The sequence below is a fragment of the Anabrus simplex genome, chromosome 9 (assembly GCF_040414725.1).
Source record: "Anabrus simplex isolate iqAnaSimp1 chromosome 9, ASM4041472v1, whole genome shotgun sequence".
In the NCBI taxonomy this organism is placed as follows: domain Eukaryota; kingdom Metazoa; phylum Arthropoda; class Insecta; order Orthoptera; family Tettigoniidae; genus Anabrus; species Anabrus simplex.
The window spans coordinates 14002949-14021374 of NC_090273.1; the positions used below are offsets into that span (position 1 = coordinate 14002949).

Sequence of the window (18426 nt, forward strand, 5' to 3'; positions counted from 1 at the left end):
CTCAAATAAAACTCGCACCCCAATTGCATGCCTCATTATTAAATATATGCGGGTATTATTCGCGTAAATACGGTATTTTAAATTATATTAGAAATGATACAAAAGTACTAAAAGTATAATATTTTTATATGTACATATAAAATATGTCTCTAGAGCGTTAAATTCTGTTTGTGTTGTGAAAATCTCATTTTCGGTGTGAACTGTTCTGTGTAAAGAACTGTCGCTAGTCTATGTTGCTACATCAGCTGACTGCTGAGCCGCCCAGCTATTTTTGAGAAATTAATTGTAACACTTCTGTTCTTTCATCGATAAAATGATTATGACCATTAAATTTAGAATATGTTAAAATTTATCATTCACCCAATTTTCGTTGAAATATGTTAGGTCCAGCCCTTACAGTTCCTTTGTGAATTGACCCCGAACTGGCCCCCAGGTCTGGGTAAATACACCTAACCTTGGCGGGAATCGCATCCGGGGTGTCCGGGTAAGAGGCAGGCTGTTTATCCCTAGACCAGCTGGCAATACATAAAACGACAATATTATTATTATTATTATTATTATTACTATTATTATTACCGACGCCTTGGCGTATAGTCAGCACTTTAGCTTTCGCCTCGGAAAGTTCTTTTTTTTTTTTTTTTTTTTTTTTTTTTTTTGCTAGTTGCTTTACGTCGCACCGACACACAGATAGGTCTTATGGCGACGATGGGATAGGAAGGCCTAGGAGTTGGAAGGAAGCGGCCGTGGCCTTAATTAAGGTACAGCCCCAGCATTTGCCTGGTGTGAAAATGGGAAAACCATCTTCAGGGCTGCCGATAGTGGGATTCGAACCTACTATCTCGGAAAGTTCTGGGTTCGATATCAACTGGAAAAGGGATTTTACATTTAAATATCTAGTTAATTCCCAAGGCTCGGCGAGTGGGTGTTTGTACCGTCTCCAACATCTGTGTAACTCATAGGCCCTACAAGACACACAGCTCTATCCTTTACCACATTAACACACAGTTTCCTATACATGGCAGATAACCACCCACCCTCATTGGAGGGGTTGACTCATAGCGACTGCTCCAGGTTAGCAAAATAATAATAATAATAATAATAATAATAATAATAATAATAATAATAATAATAATAATAATAATAATAATAATGAAGGAATTCTTAATTTTAAAAAACACAAAATAACGTATAGTTGGGGACAAAACATAACGGCCTCAGTTCCTAGAAGAGAGCTGGAGGCCAGTAGTCAATCACACCCTGCACCCTGCTGAGTTAATGAGTTCTAAGTGATCCTTGTTTGTTTTGGAGAGGCTGCCAAACCACTTTCTTCCCGACTCTCTGTAGTATTTACCCTTTCTTCGTGTAGAGTGCAGTAGCCGATTTGGCAACTCTGGTTGTAGTAGAGGTAGTAAATCCCATAAGTCGCTAATAAACACCGAGCTGCCGCTGGAAAGTAGTGGTGTGAGGCGAGGTCGTCATGATTTGTCCCCAACTATACACTTAAATTATGTAACTGCAGTAATCCATTCATTCATATCATTCATTCCTTCATTCGCTCAACAATTATCCAGCAAGTCAGCGGGATCTACTCAGCAAATGCTCGCGGCAAACCACTTTAAACTTGCGATGAGGTTTGTCTTTAATGTCAAAAAGTTCCGCGCTTTCCAGGAGACTGGGGAGACACTAATGAGAAAACGGAGATCCTGTGTACCACTACACAAGAAGGAAGTCAAAGAAATGATGAAAAGGTACTGGCGGAGAATAAAGGGCGAGAAGGCTAAAAAAAAAAAAAATGCAAATTTTGTCAAGCGTGATTCGCAGATGGCCGAAACGAAAACAAATAATAATAATAATAATAATAATAATAATAATAATAATAATAATAATAATAATAATAAAGATGGAAATTGCATACCGACTAACACAAAATATCTACAACAAAAATGTATTTCCAAGCACACAAAACTAAGACATTAAAATACAGTCATTAAACCAGAATGCCTTCATGGGTCAGAAACGCTAATTTTTCAGGTGCCTGACATTCAAAACATTCAGAAAAAGGAACGAAAAAGGTTATGAATAATTCCAGGCCCAAAATTCGCAGATGGACAATACCGACCCAAAGGCAGACAGGAAATAGAACAATACACAAATATTCATAGTGATATTACAAAACGCAGGTTAAGATTCTATGGCCGTAATAAAAGAATGCATCCATACAGACTTAGAATACAAGTAGTTGAACTCTACGAAAACAGGAGTAAAGCTAAAACTGACACAATGTAATGGATTGGCGAAATCAAAACCGATTTGCAACAGGCAGCAATTACACCAGCAGATGCCCAAAGTAGGGTAATCTTCAGATCCAAAATTAACAACAAAAAAATGGCAAGTTAACCAACAGGAAAGATCAAAGAAGAGTGGAATAACCTGGTCTGAAGACAGTAAGGAAGCCCATGGTGAAAGAATGAAAGAAATATGGACACAAACGAAGACAAATGCACGCTTCTAAGTACTCTTTGCGTAGACCTAATGGGCTTATTATCATGTATAATAATAATAATAATAATAATAATAATAATAATAATAATAATAATAATAATAATTTGTATTTATCATAATTATTATTACCACTATTACTAAATTTAAGATCGCGGTATAGATAGATAAATAGGGAAAAGATAATTACAATGAAGTATGAGGGCAAAAAATAATTCACCCCCAAAATGAGTATGCAAGGTAAAAGGAAGAAGGTAGTAGGTGTGTGTGTATGTGATCGTCCGGAGAGCGGATGTTATTGTTTTGTTTTTTGCGCCCCTACTGCCCGTTGCGTGAGGAGGTATCGTAGCTGGCCTAACTCTCGGTCGCCACCTAACTATTCCGTTCCGCGCGCTTGGAAGCAGAGAACACAGGAGCACCAGCAGTAGAGGCATCGTGTGGAATGCCGGAGGGGTTTTGACGGTAGTGGGGGAGGGGGCAGGGGCTGGCGGGCGATAGCACTAGCAACTCAGTGAGCGCTGGGCTCTTGGCCAGACTGGACACGGGGAAGGTTTTCTCCACAACACACAAAACTCCTAGTCCACACAAAAAGCAGCGCGAGTAAAGAACTGTGCTACTGTTCATCTGAGTGTCTGTGCAAACCGAGGAACACCAAACACTAGCTGTTGTTCTGCGTTTCGGAAATATTAGCGCCTCATAACATATTTAGAACACCGTGTGAACGATTTGTTTTGTATTACAAACAGATACACGCTAGAGAACTTCACACACTTGATTATACGTTTGTGTGTGTGTATATGTAGTTTTTGAATATATAATGACACAATAAGACGTTCTCGTGTGTTTTGTGTTTCTGTGTGCATTGCGCGTGCGTCGAGCTCTGTGCTGATATGACGTGTACTGCGAGAGGTGGAGAAACAGCTCTGTTCTACTGCCCCGTGCGGAGTCTGCAACCGTTCCAATTGGTCCTGCTCCCCTCTGCCCCCTCCAAGCCGCCACCTTATTGATACCCCGCCGTTCCCCTCTCCAGCAAACGCCTACCATTCTCCCCTCCACTGGCCAACTTCAGATGCAATTCATCTCATCCTTACCGTTCACATATGCACATGTAAGGTACAGAAAACCGCCAAGGCGCTTTGCCAAATCACTAGGAATCTTAATTATAACCCTTTGGTGGTCAAACACACGGACAAATAAACATTAGTAGGAGAAGAATAATGAACAGTGGTGCTGCCGGACTTCAGAACACACGTGTTTCTAGTGAAAAAGCTTAAACGAGTGTTTGTTTCGTTAACAGACAAAAGGAAAACAATTAGTTAAAATTAAACTATATTCGAATTGAATGGTAGACAATGCCGCGGACCATCCTCTTGACTGTTGACATGTTGTGCAAGAATAGAACTGTGTTGTGTGTCATGTGAAGTACAGTGGTTGAAGGAGATACATTATTGTTTGTTTTGAAAAGTCAGAGGAAATTGCTTCACGCTCTTTCCTCTTGTGAATTTCAGCACGTGACCTGTTGGCGAGAACATCAGCTACTCTGGCGCACCTGGACAGGCAGGCGGTCATCCGACGGTGGGTGGAAGAGGCGTCTGCTGCGGTGATCCACAACAACAATAACAAACACCCGAGTCCACCACATCACCAGCAACAACAACACGGCGGTGTTGTTGCAGGCTCCACAACGGTGGCGAAGACTGCGAGCCAGTGGTTCGCGGGTGGTGGAGGAGGAAGTCTTGAAGCCGGTGGTACAGGTGGTGGCACATGGTGGTCGCCGTGGAGAAGGACAGACTCACCTCCGCCCGTCTCTGTGGCGGCCATGCCCTTACTTCTGCACCAAGCGCCGGTTCCACCTCATGAAGAGCAGCCCCTGGACTTCTCCGTCAAGTACAAGCCAGCGACGGCTGCCAGCATGCTGAAGAACGGGGCAGCCACCCATCACCTTGGCAGACACCACCGCAATAACAACAAGCACCACCACTATCACCACCCTCCTGAGTCCAGCAGTTCCTCGTCCGAAGACGAAGGGGTGGGCCCGCCGTCGTCCACCGCAGGCTCACCAGGACCGCTCAGAGGTGAAGGTAAGCTTAACCACTTTCTGTCACATTTTTTAGTTAGCAGTACTTGCATTCTAGAGCCTAGAAAATGTCCAGAACGTGTGTGTAAATATTGTCCGTGACTGAGGATGTTGTGTGCTAAGTGTCATATTACTGCTCTGGGGCATGAAATAATTATGTACTATACCAGCATAACCCTATAGTGAGTCTGGGGAAAACTCACCTTGCAGTATCGTGCTGCTCGGGAGTCAAACGAGTAACTTTGGCTACGTATAAGTCCCATGTCATGTGACTGAAAGCGCACGTCAATCAAATATCTTAGTGCTAGAAATTGTCATTCAAATTCTACGGCAGCGAGTGTAATTTATAAGATTGATCGTTATTAAATATGGTCCTAAATTGAATGTAGTGCATTTATCGTCTTTCGCTTCGATAAACGAAAATATACCTCAACCTTAACGCATTAAAATTATACAAGTTTCCCCCCTCGCTTTAGCTTCACTTCGCAGTATTTTACTCTTTTGTTCCTTGATTTTATAAGAAAGATCGTTTAAAATATTGTTGTTTGGGAATTTCACCAAACAAACATTCTCAGAATTGTTTATGGTCATTATTTATCTCCTCTCCTGTTCTTTGATTTTAGTGGAGAAATATAAAAAATACTATCCTTTCAAAATTTCACCAAAAAAAGCATTTTCCAAGCATGTTTCTGGTTATAGTTTATTCAAAGTAATCTTAGGTAATGGAATCCTCTCCTGTCATACCTGGATTAATAAATTACATATTACTGAAATACAAATTTTCCATCATTGGATCAACTAAATGAACTAACCGAAACAAAACAACTAAGTGTTTATTTCCAACAGAGGAAAGTAATACATTTACAGCCCCTAGTATAGAATTTTTTCCTAGAAAGATATCCAGACCGAAACGGAATGTGGGTATCAGGTCATAATATTGAGAAAATAACATTTATCGCCTCACTTGAATTCTGCGAAATGTACGTAATCACGCGCGTAGTGTTTACTGACTCACCTCTTTGTTTTCTCGGCTAAATTCTGTTGTTACCACAAATGCACTAATTCCTGCATGAGGCATGAAGTATTGTACTTTCTAAGATTACTTTAGTAGTGCCTTTTTCTCAGTATTCTTTATTGTTTCAAATAGGTTTCGCCGTAAAGTCTACATATAAATCACCAGTTGTATGTTAAGTTTCCGAGTGTTAATTTCAGATGCGTTTTTACGTGTTCAGGACTCCTTACTGTATTTTTATATCGTATCATTTCAGACTTTCTTGGATCCTTTTTTAATAATTATTTTAAAAACACAACTTTACTCAGTCACTTTATATAATATTGTAGAAACGCACCGTTTGTTCTGGACTATTCTTTTTCTTCATAAGATCTTCCTGGTACACACCAACACAGAAATCATTAACTAATCTTAAAGACTGCCCCCGCCCCCCTAACACTTAAGAAATACAATCCATCACTTTCTGAAGAACAGTAGACAAGCTGGGGGAAGGAACACAAGACCCTTCAATTTGTTGTTTGCAAGTACAAATACGCATCATTTTTGAAATATGCTAAATGTTAAATATAAAACATTCCCCACTTCGACAGTACCGGGGGCCTGCGCACATAAACAATCAAAACACCTATATTCGATCGGAAATTGTTTGGCGGGAACGTGCAAACCAAGTATTGTTGTTTGATTTGTGAGACTGAGACAGGTGCGGTACAGCGAGTTGGTGACCCCCTCTTTAAATTGAATGGCATGCTTTGAAATGTTTGTGTGAGAGAGAATGTGCATGTTATACATTACTCAACATAAGTATATTTAAATTAAATTATTTCAGTAGAAGAAGAATGATCATAGGCTTTCAATGAATTGTTTTCTCGAATTAAAGTTAAACATAAAATTGTCTTTCGTTGAGAACAAACTACACTGCCGGCAAAATTAATGGATCACTTGAATTTTCAAAGGAAAAGGCATGTTAAATTGTGAAATTGTTTCATTATTTTTATGACAAAATTATCCAAGTAATGTTATCTGTCTTTTATTGCTACCCTTATTTAGAAAATTAATGAAAATAATAAAACAAATGTTACAAAACTTAACATGATTTTTTCCCTTTGAAAATTCACGTGATTCATTTATTATGCTGGTCAGTGTAATTAAAATATTCCTCGTACCGGTATGGCAAATATACACACCGAAATTTCATTACAATTTAAATTTTAAATTATTAATATAAACACTAATTTATATTGGGTCAAAAAATTACGAAATGCGTTGTAACTGGAATGTCATATGTAACGTAATTCCTCGGTTTTCACGGCTATAAACTAATGATACCGGTATATTTTATGTTTAAATAGTTGGCGTACGATGTTAATTAAATACTTTTGTGTTTGTGTGTTAACAATTTTGAGGAGCATGCCTTTGAAAACTACCCTCAGAAACTTCCTTCCTCTCCTGCTATAAACATAGTTTACAAATAATTGGTTTTAACTTTCGGAATTTCTCTAATGTTGGCCTTGCTTGTACCGGTACAATTTTTTTTGATCGAATGTTTCTTCAATCACAAAATTCTGTTCGCTGCAACAAGCAAAACACATCAAAACAATTTGTTAATATTATTTTAGTGATGGAGTATGTAATAGCTTAGCATGCTTAGTTATTCTTCACATTGAGGTGAAATATGAATCCTAATTTTTATTATTTTCTAAAAAGGAAAAAAAACTGTTTTCAGTAACTGTTTCTGTTAGCTTTTCATTAAACAGTTTTCTAAATGCATAAAATGTTTTTCATGTTTGTTAGCATTAACTGAATAATATATGATTCTTTGCTGTAAAGTATCTAGAGAAATATGAAGTTTCGCCCTCTTATGGGGAAGACATCCTCAAGGCAATTTATTCCTCATCAAGAAGAGTGTCGGAACATACTGTAGCTTAATTCTTCTGTACCAGCGACCAAGATAATATTTTGAACCGAATCCTACGATAGTAATAATTTAATACTATATATACCAAGTGTCTTATGTAGTATTGCATGATCATCTCTTGAATAACGCATGCAATAATGAAGCATGTCCTTTATAACAATAGTCGAAACATTCGAGCTCTCCAAGATCAATTTTCTGCATAATATCCTTAGCCTATGCCTACAAATTTAGCAATAACATTACGGATAATTTGTTCTTATTTATATTGTAGCCTATATGACACATTATCAGTAATGATAATAATTAATTTATATTCACCATGATTCTGTATATTATTTTTCCAGTAAATGTTTATATATTTTAAAGCTAAATGATTGGTAATTCGTAAATATTCCATGAGATTTTCATAAAAATTAAAATGCATCTCTGAACAAATTTGTTACTTGGTACATGAGGACGTTAAGTCCTTTCTTATATGGACCACACTTAAAATATTTTCATTTATAAAAAGAGATGTTTAATTATTCCTTATTGACAGACAGTTTTGATATTCTAGTTCAAGTAATTCAAGGAGACATTCCACCACTGTGCTCAGCTTTATCAGGACTATTCATTCCTTTACATTTGGATAATGCTGGTCTTCTAACACTGAGATTCAATAGAACGTCACTCTGTGGAACAATTAAGTACGGGGAAAGGATTTCTCATTAACAGGATTCGAAAGCAGGCAGATATAACTTTTTCTATTACCCTTGTACAACTAAGGGGTCTTTCGAGAAGAAATTCTGTCACATTTATCATAAAATTGGCGATATTTGTTATTCGTATCACAGTGTGTTCATTAATTAATCATTTAAAGTAGTACGTATATATTTGGACACTGGACTTACTTTTTCAGGGAGGATTGTGGGATTAGGCTGTATTTAAACTCATCACAAGGAAAGGGTTGAAACGAATGAAAGAGAAGCGGAAGAAATACTTTTATAAGATTACCAAACGATTATTAGAGAGGCTGTATCCTAAAAAATACAGGTTTAAAATAGTTACTTATCGTTAATAATAATAATAATAATAATATTTACGATTAAATATGTTTTTATTTCAGATATTGAAATATAACTTCCCTAAAAGTTATTCTCTGTGAATTTTATGGCAGAGTTACCTTAGTTTCTTAATAATATTTTTAGTAGGAAGAAAGGGTGTAACTCCGTCGTTAGTGTAAAAGAGCTTTTTTTCTAGAATGTTTGTCGTCCATACACGGTGCTACGTTACGATACAAACCACTACGTTGACATTCACCTCATATTTCTCGGAATGTAGGAATCGTCTGAAAATGTTAGTATGTGGGACGTATGTGGTTTATAATTATCATAGAACCTAGTAAGGTTAGCAAACGCTACTGAAGACTCAGAAAAGATGAACTCGCCATCATATTTGTTCATAAAGTACTGTATATAGGGGCTAAGTATGTAAACACTTTTGCTGCAGAAGTCTGACATTTTCCGTTAGATAGATCAGATCGACTGGGACAAATACCACCATTCATTTGTGTAGTTTTCGTACTAGATACCATGGCTGTTGTTTTATAATTCACAGAGAGTAAATATTAGGATTCGTAAATATAATAATAATAATAATAATAATAATAATAATAATAATAATAATAATAATAATAATAATGTCAAACCTCATAGATTATTATTAAAAATAAGTAACTATTTTAAACGTGTATTCATTAGGATTCAGTCACCCTACCAATCGTTTAATAAACTTGTAAAGGGACTTCTTCAAAAAGTTATAATTCTGCTTCTCTTTCGCTCGATTTAACCCTGTATTTTCACGAGTTTTAAATACAGATTAATCCCACAATCCTCCCAGAAAAAATAAGTGTGGGCCTATGATTCCAAATATCTACGTATTATTTTAAATGATTAACTAATGCATATAATATAATTGGTCTGTAGCAGATCAACGTGTTGTTTAACTGAAAATAATCTCCTTGCAATTAGATCATGGTATTTCGACGGAAATGATGCTGAAGTGGAAATTTATACGTTTGGAGATATTTTAAGGAAAATATCTTAAGAAATTCAGAATTAGCCTGTAAATAATTTTAAAACCATTTAAGGCATTAACAAGTACTGTAAAGGTTGTTGTTGCTCTTATTATTATTATTATTATTATTATTATTATTATTATTATTATTATTATTATTATTTCAAACCTACTAGATTATGATTCATTTAAACACAATCTAATTCAGTAAAGATACAAATGCAAGTTAAAAATAAACAAAAACAGCTTCCATATAATATGTTAATACATTTAACAGTTAATAATATAACTTATTAATAGATTGTCTAAATATCGCAGTTTTTGTTAAACGTTTCACGTTCTGTGCTGAAGATAATAGAATCGAATCCTGAGGCCATCCGTTGAATATTAAGGCACGCAGGCACGCTTAAAAGCGAAAGATCCATGTGAGCAGATTTAGTGGCAGGTCAAAGATTCCCCCTACGGAGAGAAACGCCGACAGACCAGTGTCTCTCAAATTCCGTAAAAGTTGGAGGAATATCAAATAGAGGCTACATCATTATATTTCAAACTGGGCTGAGTAGCTTAAGGTGGCGGGTTCCATCCTGGCTCAGTGCAATGATATATCTAGGTCTTCAAATATTCTCTCAGATCAGCGCTTTCGAAATATAATTACTGGTAACTAATTTCAAACACAAGTAAAAATAATATTTAAGCAACCAAGGTGGTGATTTTCCGTAACTCCTGATATTGTGACCATTGCCACTGACAATGCGCTCTCATAATAATAATAATAATAATAATAATAATAATAATAATAATAATAATAATAATAATAATAATAATAATAATAGCCCGCCCCGTGGTGAAGGGGTAGCGTGCTGCCTATTTCCCGGAGGCCCCGGGTTCGATTCCCGGCCAGGTCAGGGATTTTTCTCTCGACCTAAGGGCTGGTTCGAAGTCCACTCAGCCTACGTGATTAGAATTGAGGAGATATTGACGGTGAGATGGCGGCCCCGGTCTCGAAAGCCCAGAAGCCGAGAGGATGAGCCGTGCTGACCACACGACCCCACGTAATCTGCAGGCCTTCGGGCTGAGCAGCGGTCGCTGGGCAAGCCAAGGCCCTTTCAAGGGCGTTAAGTGCCGTGGGGGGAATAATAATAATAATAATAATAATAATAATAATAATAATAATAATAATAATAATAATAATAATAGCCCGCCCCGTGGTGAAGGGGTAGCGTGCTGCCTATTTCCCGGAGGCGCCGGGTTCGATTCCCGGCCAGGTCAGGGATTTTTCTCTAGACCTAAGGGCTGGTTCGAAGTCCACTCAGCCTACGTGATTAGAATTGAGGAGATATTGACGGTGAGATGGCGGCCCCGGTCTCGAAAGCCCAGAAGCCGAGAGGATGAGTCGTGCTGACCACACGACCCCACGTAATCTGCAGGCCTTCGGGCTGAGCAGCGGTCGCTGGGCAGGCCAAGGCCCTTTCAAGGGCGTTAAGTGCCGTGGGGGGAATAATAATAATAATAATAATAATAATAATAATAATAATAATAATCGTTCAGGTCCGACTCTTCGGGAGAATGGCCCTCATTTCGATTACCGGGAGAGTCGAGAATTTTGCTTACTTATTTCGGTGGAGCGAGCGAGTTGGCCGTGCGGTTAGGGTCGCGCAGCTGTGATCTTGCATATCGGAGATAGTGGGTTCGAATCCCATCTTCGTTGGCAGCCCTGAAGACGGTTATCCGTGGTTTCCGTTTTTCACACCAGGAAAATGCTGCGGCTCTACCTTAATAAAGGCCACGATTGCTATCTTTCTAACCCTTCCGCCGCCGAAACCCACTACATCTCAGAAACACACAATAGTGAAAACATCCCTCTACAAAACGGTCAGCGTCAGGAATGGTATCCTGCCGCAAGGATAGGCCAAATTCATATGAAATAACCAATGCCAATAAATTGGTACAATGCCAGGAATAATAATAATAATAATAATAATAATAATAATAATAATAATAATAATAATAATAATAGCATGATTTTCATATATTAACTAACAATTTAATGCATATTAATTGTTAATTATTAATCATAGGCAGATTTAATATTAATATGATAATAATAATAGACTAATAGGAAATAAAACGTAATTATAAATATTACGTGCGGTAATAAATTTGTTGAAAAACTTTTAAAAATAGTGTCTTATAATAATATTTACTATTAAAATAAACGGTCAGTTGACTATCACTTCTCCCCCTCCATTATTGAAACATCTAACGACAGTTGAATATATAATTAAATTTCCATGCTAGGGATGTGTTGTCTTGGTAACCGTCTGCAGCGCATATGAATGTGTGAAGAGTACAAAGACTAGAATGAAATGCAACTAAGTCTATTATTAAGACACCATTAGTGTTAGAGCAGAGAGTGATAAAGCCCCTCTAAGGAAAGAGACACACTTGTAGAAGGTGTATAAGAGTGTATAGATACAATCTACAACGTCTTAATTGATCAATTACAGTGACTAAAGGCGAGAGATATTTCAAACGAAATTAGTTACCATTGCAATTATCATGTGGGGTAATAAGTACCTTGCAACTGTTCTTCATATCTAATTCATTTTTACGACTGTGCAAGTGATAATGGAAACATCCTAAACGCACGTTTAGGAAACTCAGCGGTCTTTCATCTCGGGTCGATAAGGTCTCGTGGGTAATTTATAGCAGGAAATTCAGTGATTGAAAGAAATAGATATTTTGACATCATTGTATGAACTCATATTATAGTGAGACGCGTTTCGCCCTTGTCAACAACAGTGAAACTGATCAACGGAAGTTGTCACTCCATAGCAACTAGACCCTGTCAGAAGTGTAGTTGATTTCAAGGTCTCCAGATTCGAGGAGAAAGATTTTGAGGACGTAACTGTGGAGGATGATCATGATCTGCACGTTACATAGCCATCGCCTTCGATCAAATTATTGGGATGTTTCTACAACTTCTATCGCCTCACGGATGACTCAGGTTATAAAGTGTTTCTTCTTACAAATAACAGATTTTCCATCATAAAAGATTCGATGGTCATTGTGTATGGCAAGTTCCACCACAAAAAACTTCGTTGACTGGGAAAGACATCGGTTATTACCGTCCTACCTGTTTGGCCAATATAAAAGTATCCACATGAACAAAGAATCATATATATTGAAGACCAATGGGGGTATTTTAACAGAACGTAAACAATTTCCTATGATGATATTAGGCTTCTCAGAACATGAGAGACAGTACGCATGGCAAGAAGGCCAAACTTACACGAGTCTAGGTATGAACAAGTGTACTGTTTTGTTACTCCACGTTGAGCTAACAAGATCTTCATGAAATCTCAAATGCTGATAAATGAAATATTGAGTATTTGTTTGCTAAAACGATTTGCTTGTTCTAATTATTTATTGTATCACATGATAATACACTGTATGATTCAGATTCCTTTTCAAGCCATACTGCATGTAATAAAAATTTACCAGCCTAGAAAGGTTTTGCGTCCAAGCGATACGAAGCTCTGGCAATAGAGCTCTTCGAATTATACGAATTGTATATATATGTTTTACTTCCATAGTCCACGTAATTAAAATTAGATTAAACTCAATGACTTTGAATTTACATCAGTTTGGGATCAGTCATTAGAGATAAAGTACCAAACAGAAAAGCCCAGGGTGGTGTTTCTGAGGTTGTTGAATGTTATTTATCTGTACGATCTATCACCCCATTATGACTGTTGAGATGTTATGGCATTGCTGTAGTGTTGTACGGAGTTGAGTCCGGGCTGGTTATTGGACGCAAACTTCGTGTCAGAAATTGGAAGCCTATGAAATATGCTTGTATTGTCGTATACTAAGGATTCCTTGGGCAGATTGCATCCACTATTTGAAAGAAAAATCTCTTAAACTTGATTATTTTTTGCATATCATGAAGAAGGGACAAATATATTCTTTACTACTGTTGATTCTTCGGGGGAAGATAGAAGGAAATAGGGGCCCTGGAAAAAGAAGTATTTCTTGGCTGAAGAGTGAGAGAACATTACAAGTTCCGAGGGACTTTTCTGATCAATTACAGGTAAAGGATGTTACCGTGCTGATTGCCAACATCGGCACCAGAACAAGAAGAAGAAGAAGAATGAATGAATGAATGAATGAATGAATGAATGAATGAATGAATGAATGAAAAAATACCGTACATGGAGTTTCAGGATTCTTTTGTTAACTCACCTTCGATTGTCAAAACAGTGACGATGGAAAATATTTACTTCCTGGGATCAGGATTCTTTTGTTAACTCACCTTCGATTGTCAAAACAGTGACGATGGAAAATATTTACTTCCTGGGAAACAATGTAATACGGTGGAAGTGAAAATCTTATTTTTAGAACTAATTTAAAAACAAAGTACCTGTAACTACAAAATAAATAAAAATAATTGGCTATTTAGAAATTAAGAAATTAAAACATAACTAAACTAAAAGAATTACGATACAAATTATGGGCACCTGAGAGATGAATCGAGATATATGGGCGCATGAAATACTTATTCTTCAGGGGAAATGGAAATTCCACCGCTGTTGGCTAACGGAGGTCTACAATTATATAGGTGAAGGTGATATAAAACCAGCAGAAATTCAAGGCGTACTTTTTTTTTCGAAAGAAAGTTGCAGAATTGAGGGAGGGTCCTGAGAAACAAGCTGCTAAATCGCGGAGCATCTCGGTGGAAGAACGACAGCGCATTTCGCGAACGTGTAAAGGAAAATATGAGAACAGAAAATTTCATATCGCATGTGCATTCCTAGCCCACAGTTAGCCCTTTCTAAGTAAATAATAATTAAAACATTAAAAACGTAAGTAGAAGAATACTGCATATTTGTACTGGAAAATTATTTAGAAAGGATCGACAAAAAATATAGTAATTACAAATGTACAAAGACAGTGTTTTAGCATACAAAAAATTATTGGATATTAACAGTGAGATGGTTTAACCACCTACATTGACATAGGGTGGTGTACAGTATTTCTCCCCAGGCTCCAGCGAAACTCATACGTGACACACTGTAAAAATTCCCATTAGTGCGGTGTTGACCGTTTGTAAAATTGAAATAATTTCATATTTCTTTTCACCTTTAATTGTCTTACTGAACTTCTGCAAATGTGCATATTCAATTCATGAATGAAAAACAAGGAAAGAAAAAGAAAGAAAGAAAGAAAGAAAGAAAGAAAGAAAGACAGGGGAAAATATACTGAATAAAGAAGATAATCAGAAAAATAGTTCTTAAAATAATCGCAATCAGGGTATTCCTGTCTGTTGCATTTGATATGCAATAATTATGTTTATTTGTGATTTTAATGACTGTGTTAAACTAGTTAAATAACACTATTACAACATCCCGTTGATAAGTTTACATACAACGTAAATTATTCACGTCAGATCTCCATACGCTGTACACTGTAAAATATTACCTGAGCATCCTTAGGAATCATTTATACAGCTAATGTAGAATTCATTAGCAACAGTAGCCTGCGAACAGAATTTACTGTAGACTTCATGTATTTTCGCTATCATCTAAATTGACATGTGATTATAATGAAGCGTGCCATTTTTAATTGTGGAACGTTTTGTTATTTTTGTATAATTTTGAAATATTTACTAGCTTAATATTTTGTTGTTCTAAACTTAAATCAGTCTAGGCAGTTTTAAATTATGCTGAAAGCGAAATAAAGTGTATTCAAAATAAATTTCTCAGCTGGATATTGTTTTCTAATTGCTCCCTGAGTAGTAATTCAGAATAAATTTACTTATGAAACTTAAAATGTTAAATAAAACTAATTTTAACTTTTGTTTGCGTATTTTTATTTAAATGTTTTCGTTAAGTAAAGTTTGAAAGTATTTTCATTAAATCCGAGATGAGTATCTCAATTGGTAGAACCTTGGGTTTCTGAGCCCAAGGTGGTAGGTTCGATCCTGGCTCAGCCCGGCGATATTTGAAGGTGTCAAATAGCCTACGTCAGGCTAATGGCGGTGCATTTACCGCCACACAAAATAAGTCCTGCGGGGGAAATTTGTGGCACTTCGGCGTCTCCAAAAGCCGTGAACAATGTTAGTGAATCATAAAACTAATAACTCTAGTATCTTCTTGAAAATATTAAAATTCTTTCATTAAAATAATATCCCTTCAGTTTTGTAAGTATATCGGAAATCCAGATTGATTGTTATGGAGTGTGTAACATCAGACACGTAGCTGGACTATGGGTACAGGGATTCCAGGTCACTCGCCCCTATCAAAATTTCTTCCAAAGAAAGTATAAACTTTATTTTTCTCAAACAATCACTACTGGAAAATGCGTTTAAAATTAATAGTTTTGGAATAACTGAAAATATTGAATCTGTAATTATTTACTTTTCGTGATTTTATGAACATAAGAACTCGAAATGATATTTATTTACTATGCCCATAAGTTTTATTTCGTATATATAAAATGGCTGCTTCATATAAATTAATCTCCAGTTGGTTCTCAAATTGACCAAAACTAGGAAAGTCGAACAGATCGTATCTTGTAATGCTAGGTACAAGTCGGCCAATAATACACTCTACTTCGAACCTTCACAGAAAAAGAAATCTTGGCTACGGGCCTTTGTATAATTTATTATAGATTTACGGGTGTGTGATAGTACCTCCAGTGCTTTCTATGATCAATATAATAGAATCCTGGAACAGGTCTTGCTTCAGTTCTGTCCGTTGTCGACTTCATAGCGAGACACGTTCCCTTAAACTCCTTCCCTTTGTACCGGAGCTCATAGGAGAGGCGCGTGTTCTTGTTCTCGCTACCCCAAAGGGCCAAAGGCAGTGGTTAAGTCCTGCGGTGACAGGAGAAATTATGCTCTGTTGCCTTAGATTGTAGCTGAATTGCCGGCATGAATTATAATTTTTAAAATATTATTTGCTCACAATGGATGCTTTTGCAAACACGTAACTTAAAATATATATTAGAACATATTACATAGCGTTCCCATTCTACACCTGGTGCAGTTTAATTGAAAAATATTCAGGTACAGTTTATGCTTTCTTTGTACATTGCGCTATTCACTGTGCCGAGCGATGCCTTAAAAAATAACGGATGTAAAAATACTATATCAAATACACTAATGTCGATAAGCAATGGAAAGTTAGTTTTGCGCTCATGTATTTTCATTTTTTGAAAATATTATTCGTAGATTTTTGTGGTTCTTGTATCTTTCAGCATCTGTGGAAACATCAACTTAACTGTTTATTTTCTTTTCTTCTCTGGAGTGGTATCTTGTGAAATCAGAACACGGAAGTGGCACTTAGTTTTTTTTTTATTGCCAGGAGAATGTTATAAAGCAAACTGTGCTTAGGTATTTGAAAGACTATTAAATTTTTTGTAGGGGTCTTGGGTCATTATTATTTAGTCAAGTTTATGCTGGTGAATCACCGACATTCACACCTCTATTTCATTGTCTAATGAAAATCTTTGATATAACATATTTTTTACATCGTTCGTATAAAACCATGTGCACGCTTGGAACTGAGATAAATAATGACTTAAGTAAGGAAACAAAAAATTCAGGCTAATAGGCTCGTACTCGGGCTAATTAAAGGGACAAATTCTACCGCTCTTGTTACCCCGTTTCAGAATCGAGCGTAGATTATTAAAGTAATATTACTCTCCAAGTTACTGAATACTCGCTTGTCTACACGATTATAATATTTTACAATCACGATAAAAGAAATTGAATATTTCTTCCTCGGAAAAACAACATCTGAATTTAAGTAATGACAAGAGAAACGTTACGGTGACTTCTTTCCAGATAAAAATGATCGTAATTTTTTCTAGAATCTAATAGTAGACATTTGTGTTTCTATTCATTTAGGTCATCTGAATAATTTTGTAAATTTAATAACTTGTTGAAAAAGTAAGATCGTTCTTGTATTGCTTTCAAAATTTGTGTGATCGGATGTGTAGTGCAGCTGGTTATGCGTTCGCCTTCTGAATTCAAGGTACGAAGATCGAATCCTTATAGAGTCAGGTCACATTTTAGAATGTTTTCCTGCAAGACACTGGTGTTTGAAAATAATTATTGTTCGTCAACGAAGGTATCTCATGTGAAATGCCGCGCCCTGGTATCTCATAAGACGACAGTAAGGAAAGAAGCATTAATAAAACATAATAATGATTAAAACTACTAATATAAATTTTAATTTACCATCTCTGTACAGACGTTTCACGGTCATGATAGAGTAAGTTCTCTACTTTGTCAGTCTAGCCACGTTTTCGTTCTATTATCAGTTGTACCAGGCTGTACTTGTCATTTTGGAACATGTGATAGAAATATACCAACTGCTTTCCTGCGTTTTGTGGGGGTAGCTCCTCATTGCCGACGTGGTCTGCTCATGAGATCTTAACATTCTGCGATACATCCACCTTTCAACGGCCTTAAGGGTCCATCCTGCAACACCGAAAACACACAACTAGAGCCGGAATGTTTTGGGTAGAATGCAAACTTACCGAAATGAGTTAACAAATATGCACTAGCCTGTACAACGAATCTGCTCTGATATTTGCATAAACATTAGGGGTAAGCTTATTAAAACGCCTAGAAATTGTGTTATCCTCGCTACATTACAGAACATTGGACTAGACTACACTTCCTAGTAGAACCCTTAGAAATTATGTTACGCTCGCTGCATTGCTGAACAGAGGGCTAAACTACACTTCCTATTAGAACACCTAGAACTTAATGTTACGCTCGTTACATTACGGAAGGATGGGCTAGACTACACTTCGTACTAGCTAAATAGCTCACAACTCCTCACGACACGCCGATGA

General features: G+C 36.7%; 1 protein-coding gene across 1 annotated transcript in view; it reads left to right on the forward strand.

The window, feature by feature from the left end:
* Positions 1-18426, forward strand: part of LOC136881320 (protein nubbin) — a 394577-nt gene that overhangs the window by 42229 nt on the left and 333922 nt on the right. The window contains exon 2 of the mRNA XM_067154133.2: positions 4008-4580. Coding sequence (XP_067010234.2) covers positions 4008-4580 — 573 coding nt within the window. The remainder of the gene's footprint in view (positions 1-4007; positions 4581-18426) is intronic.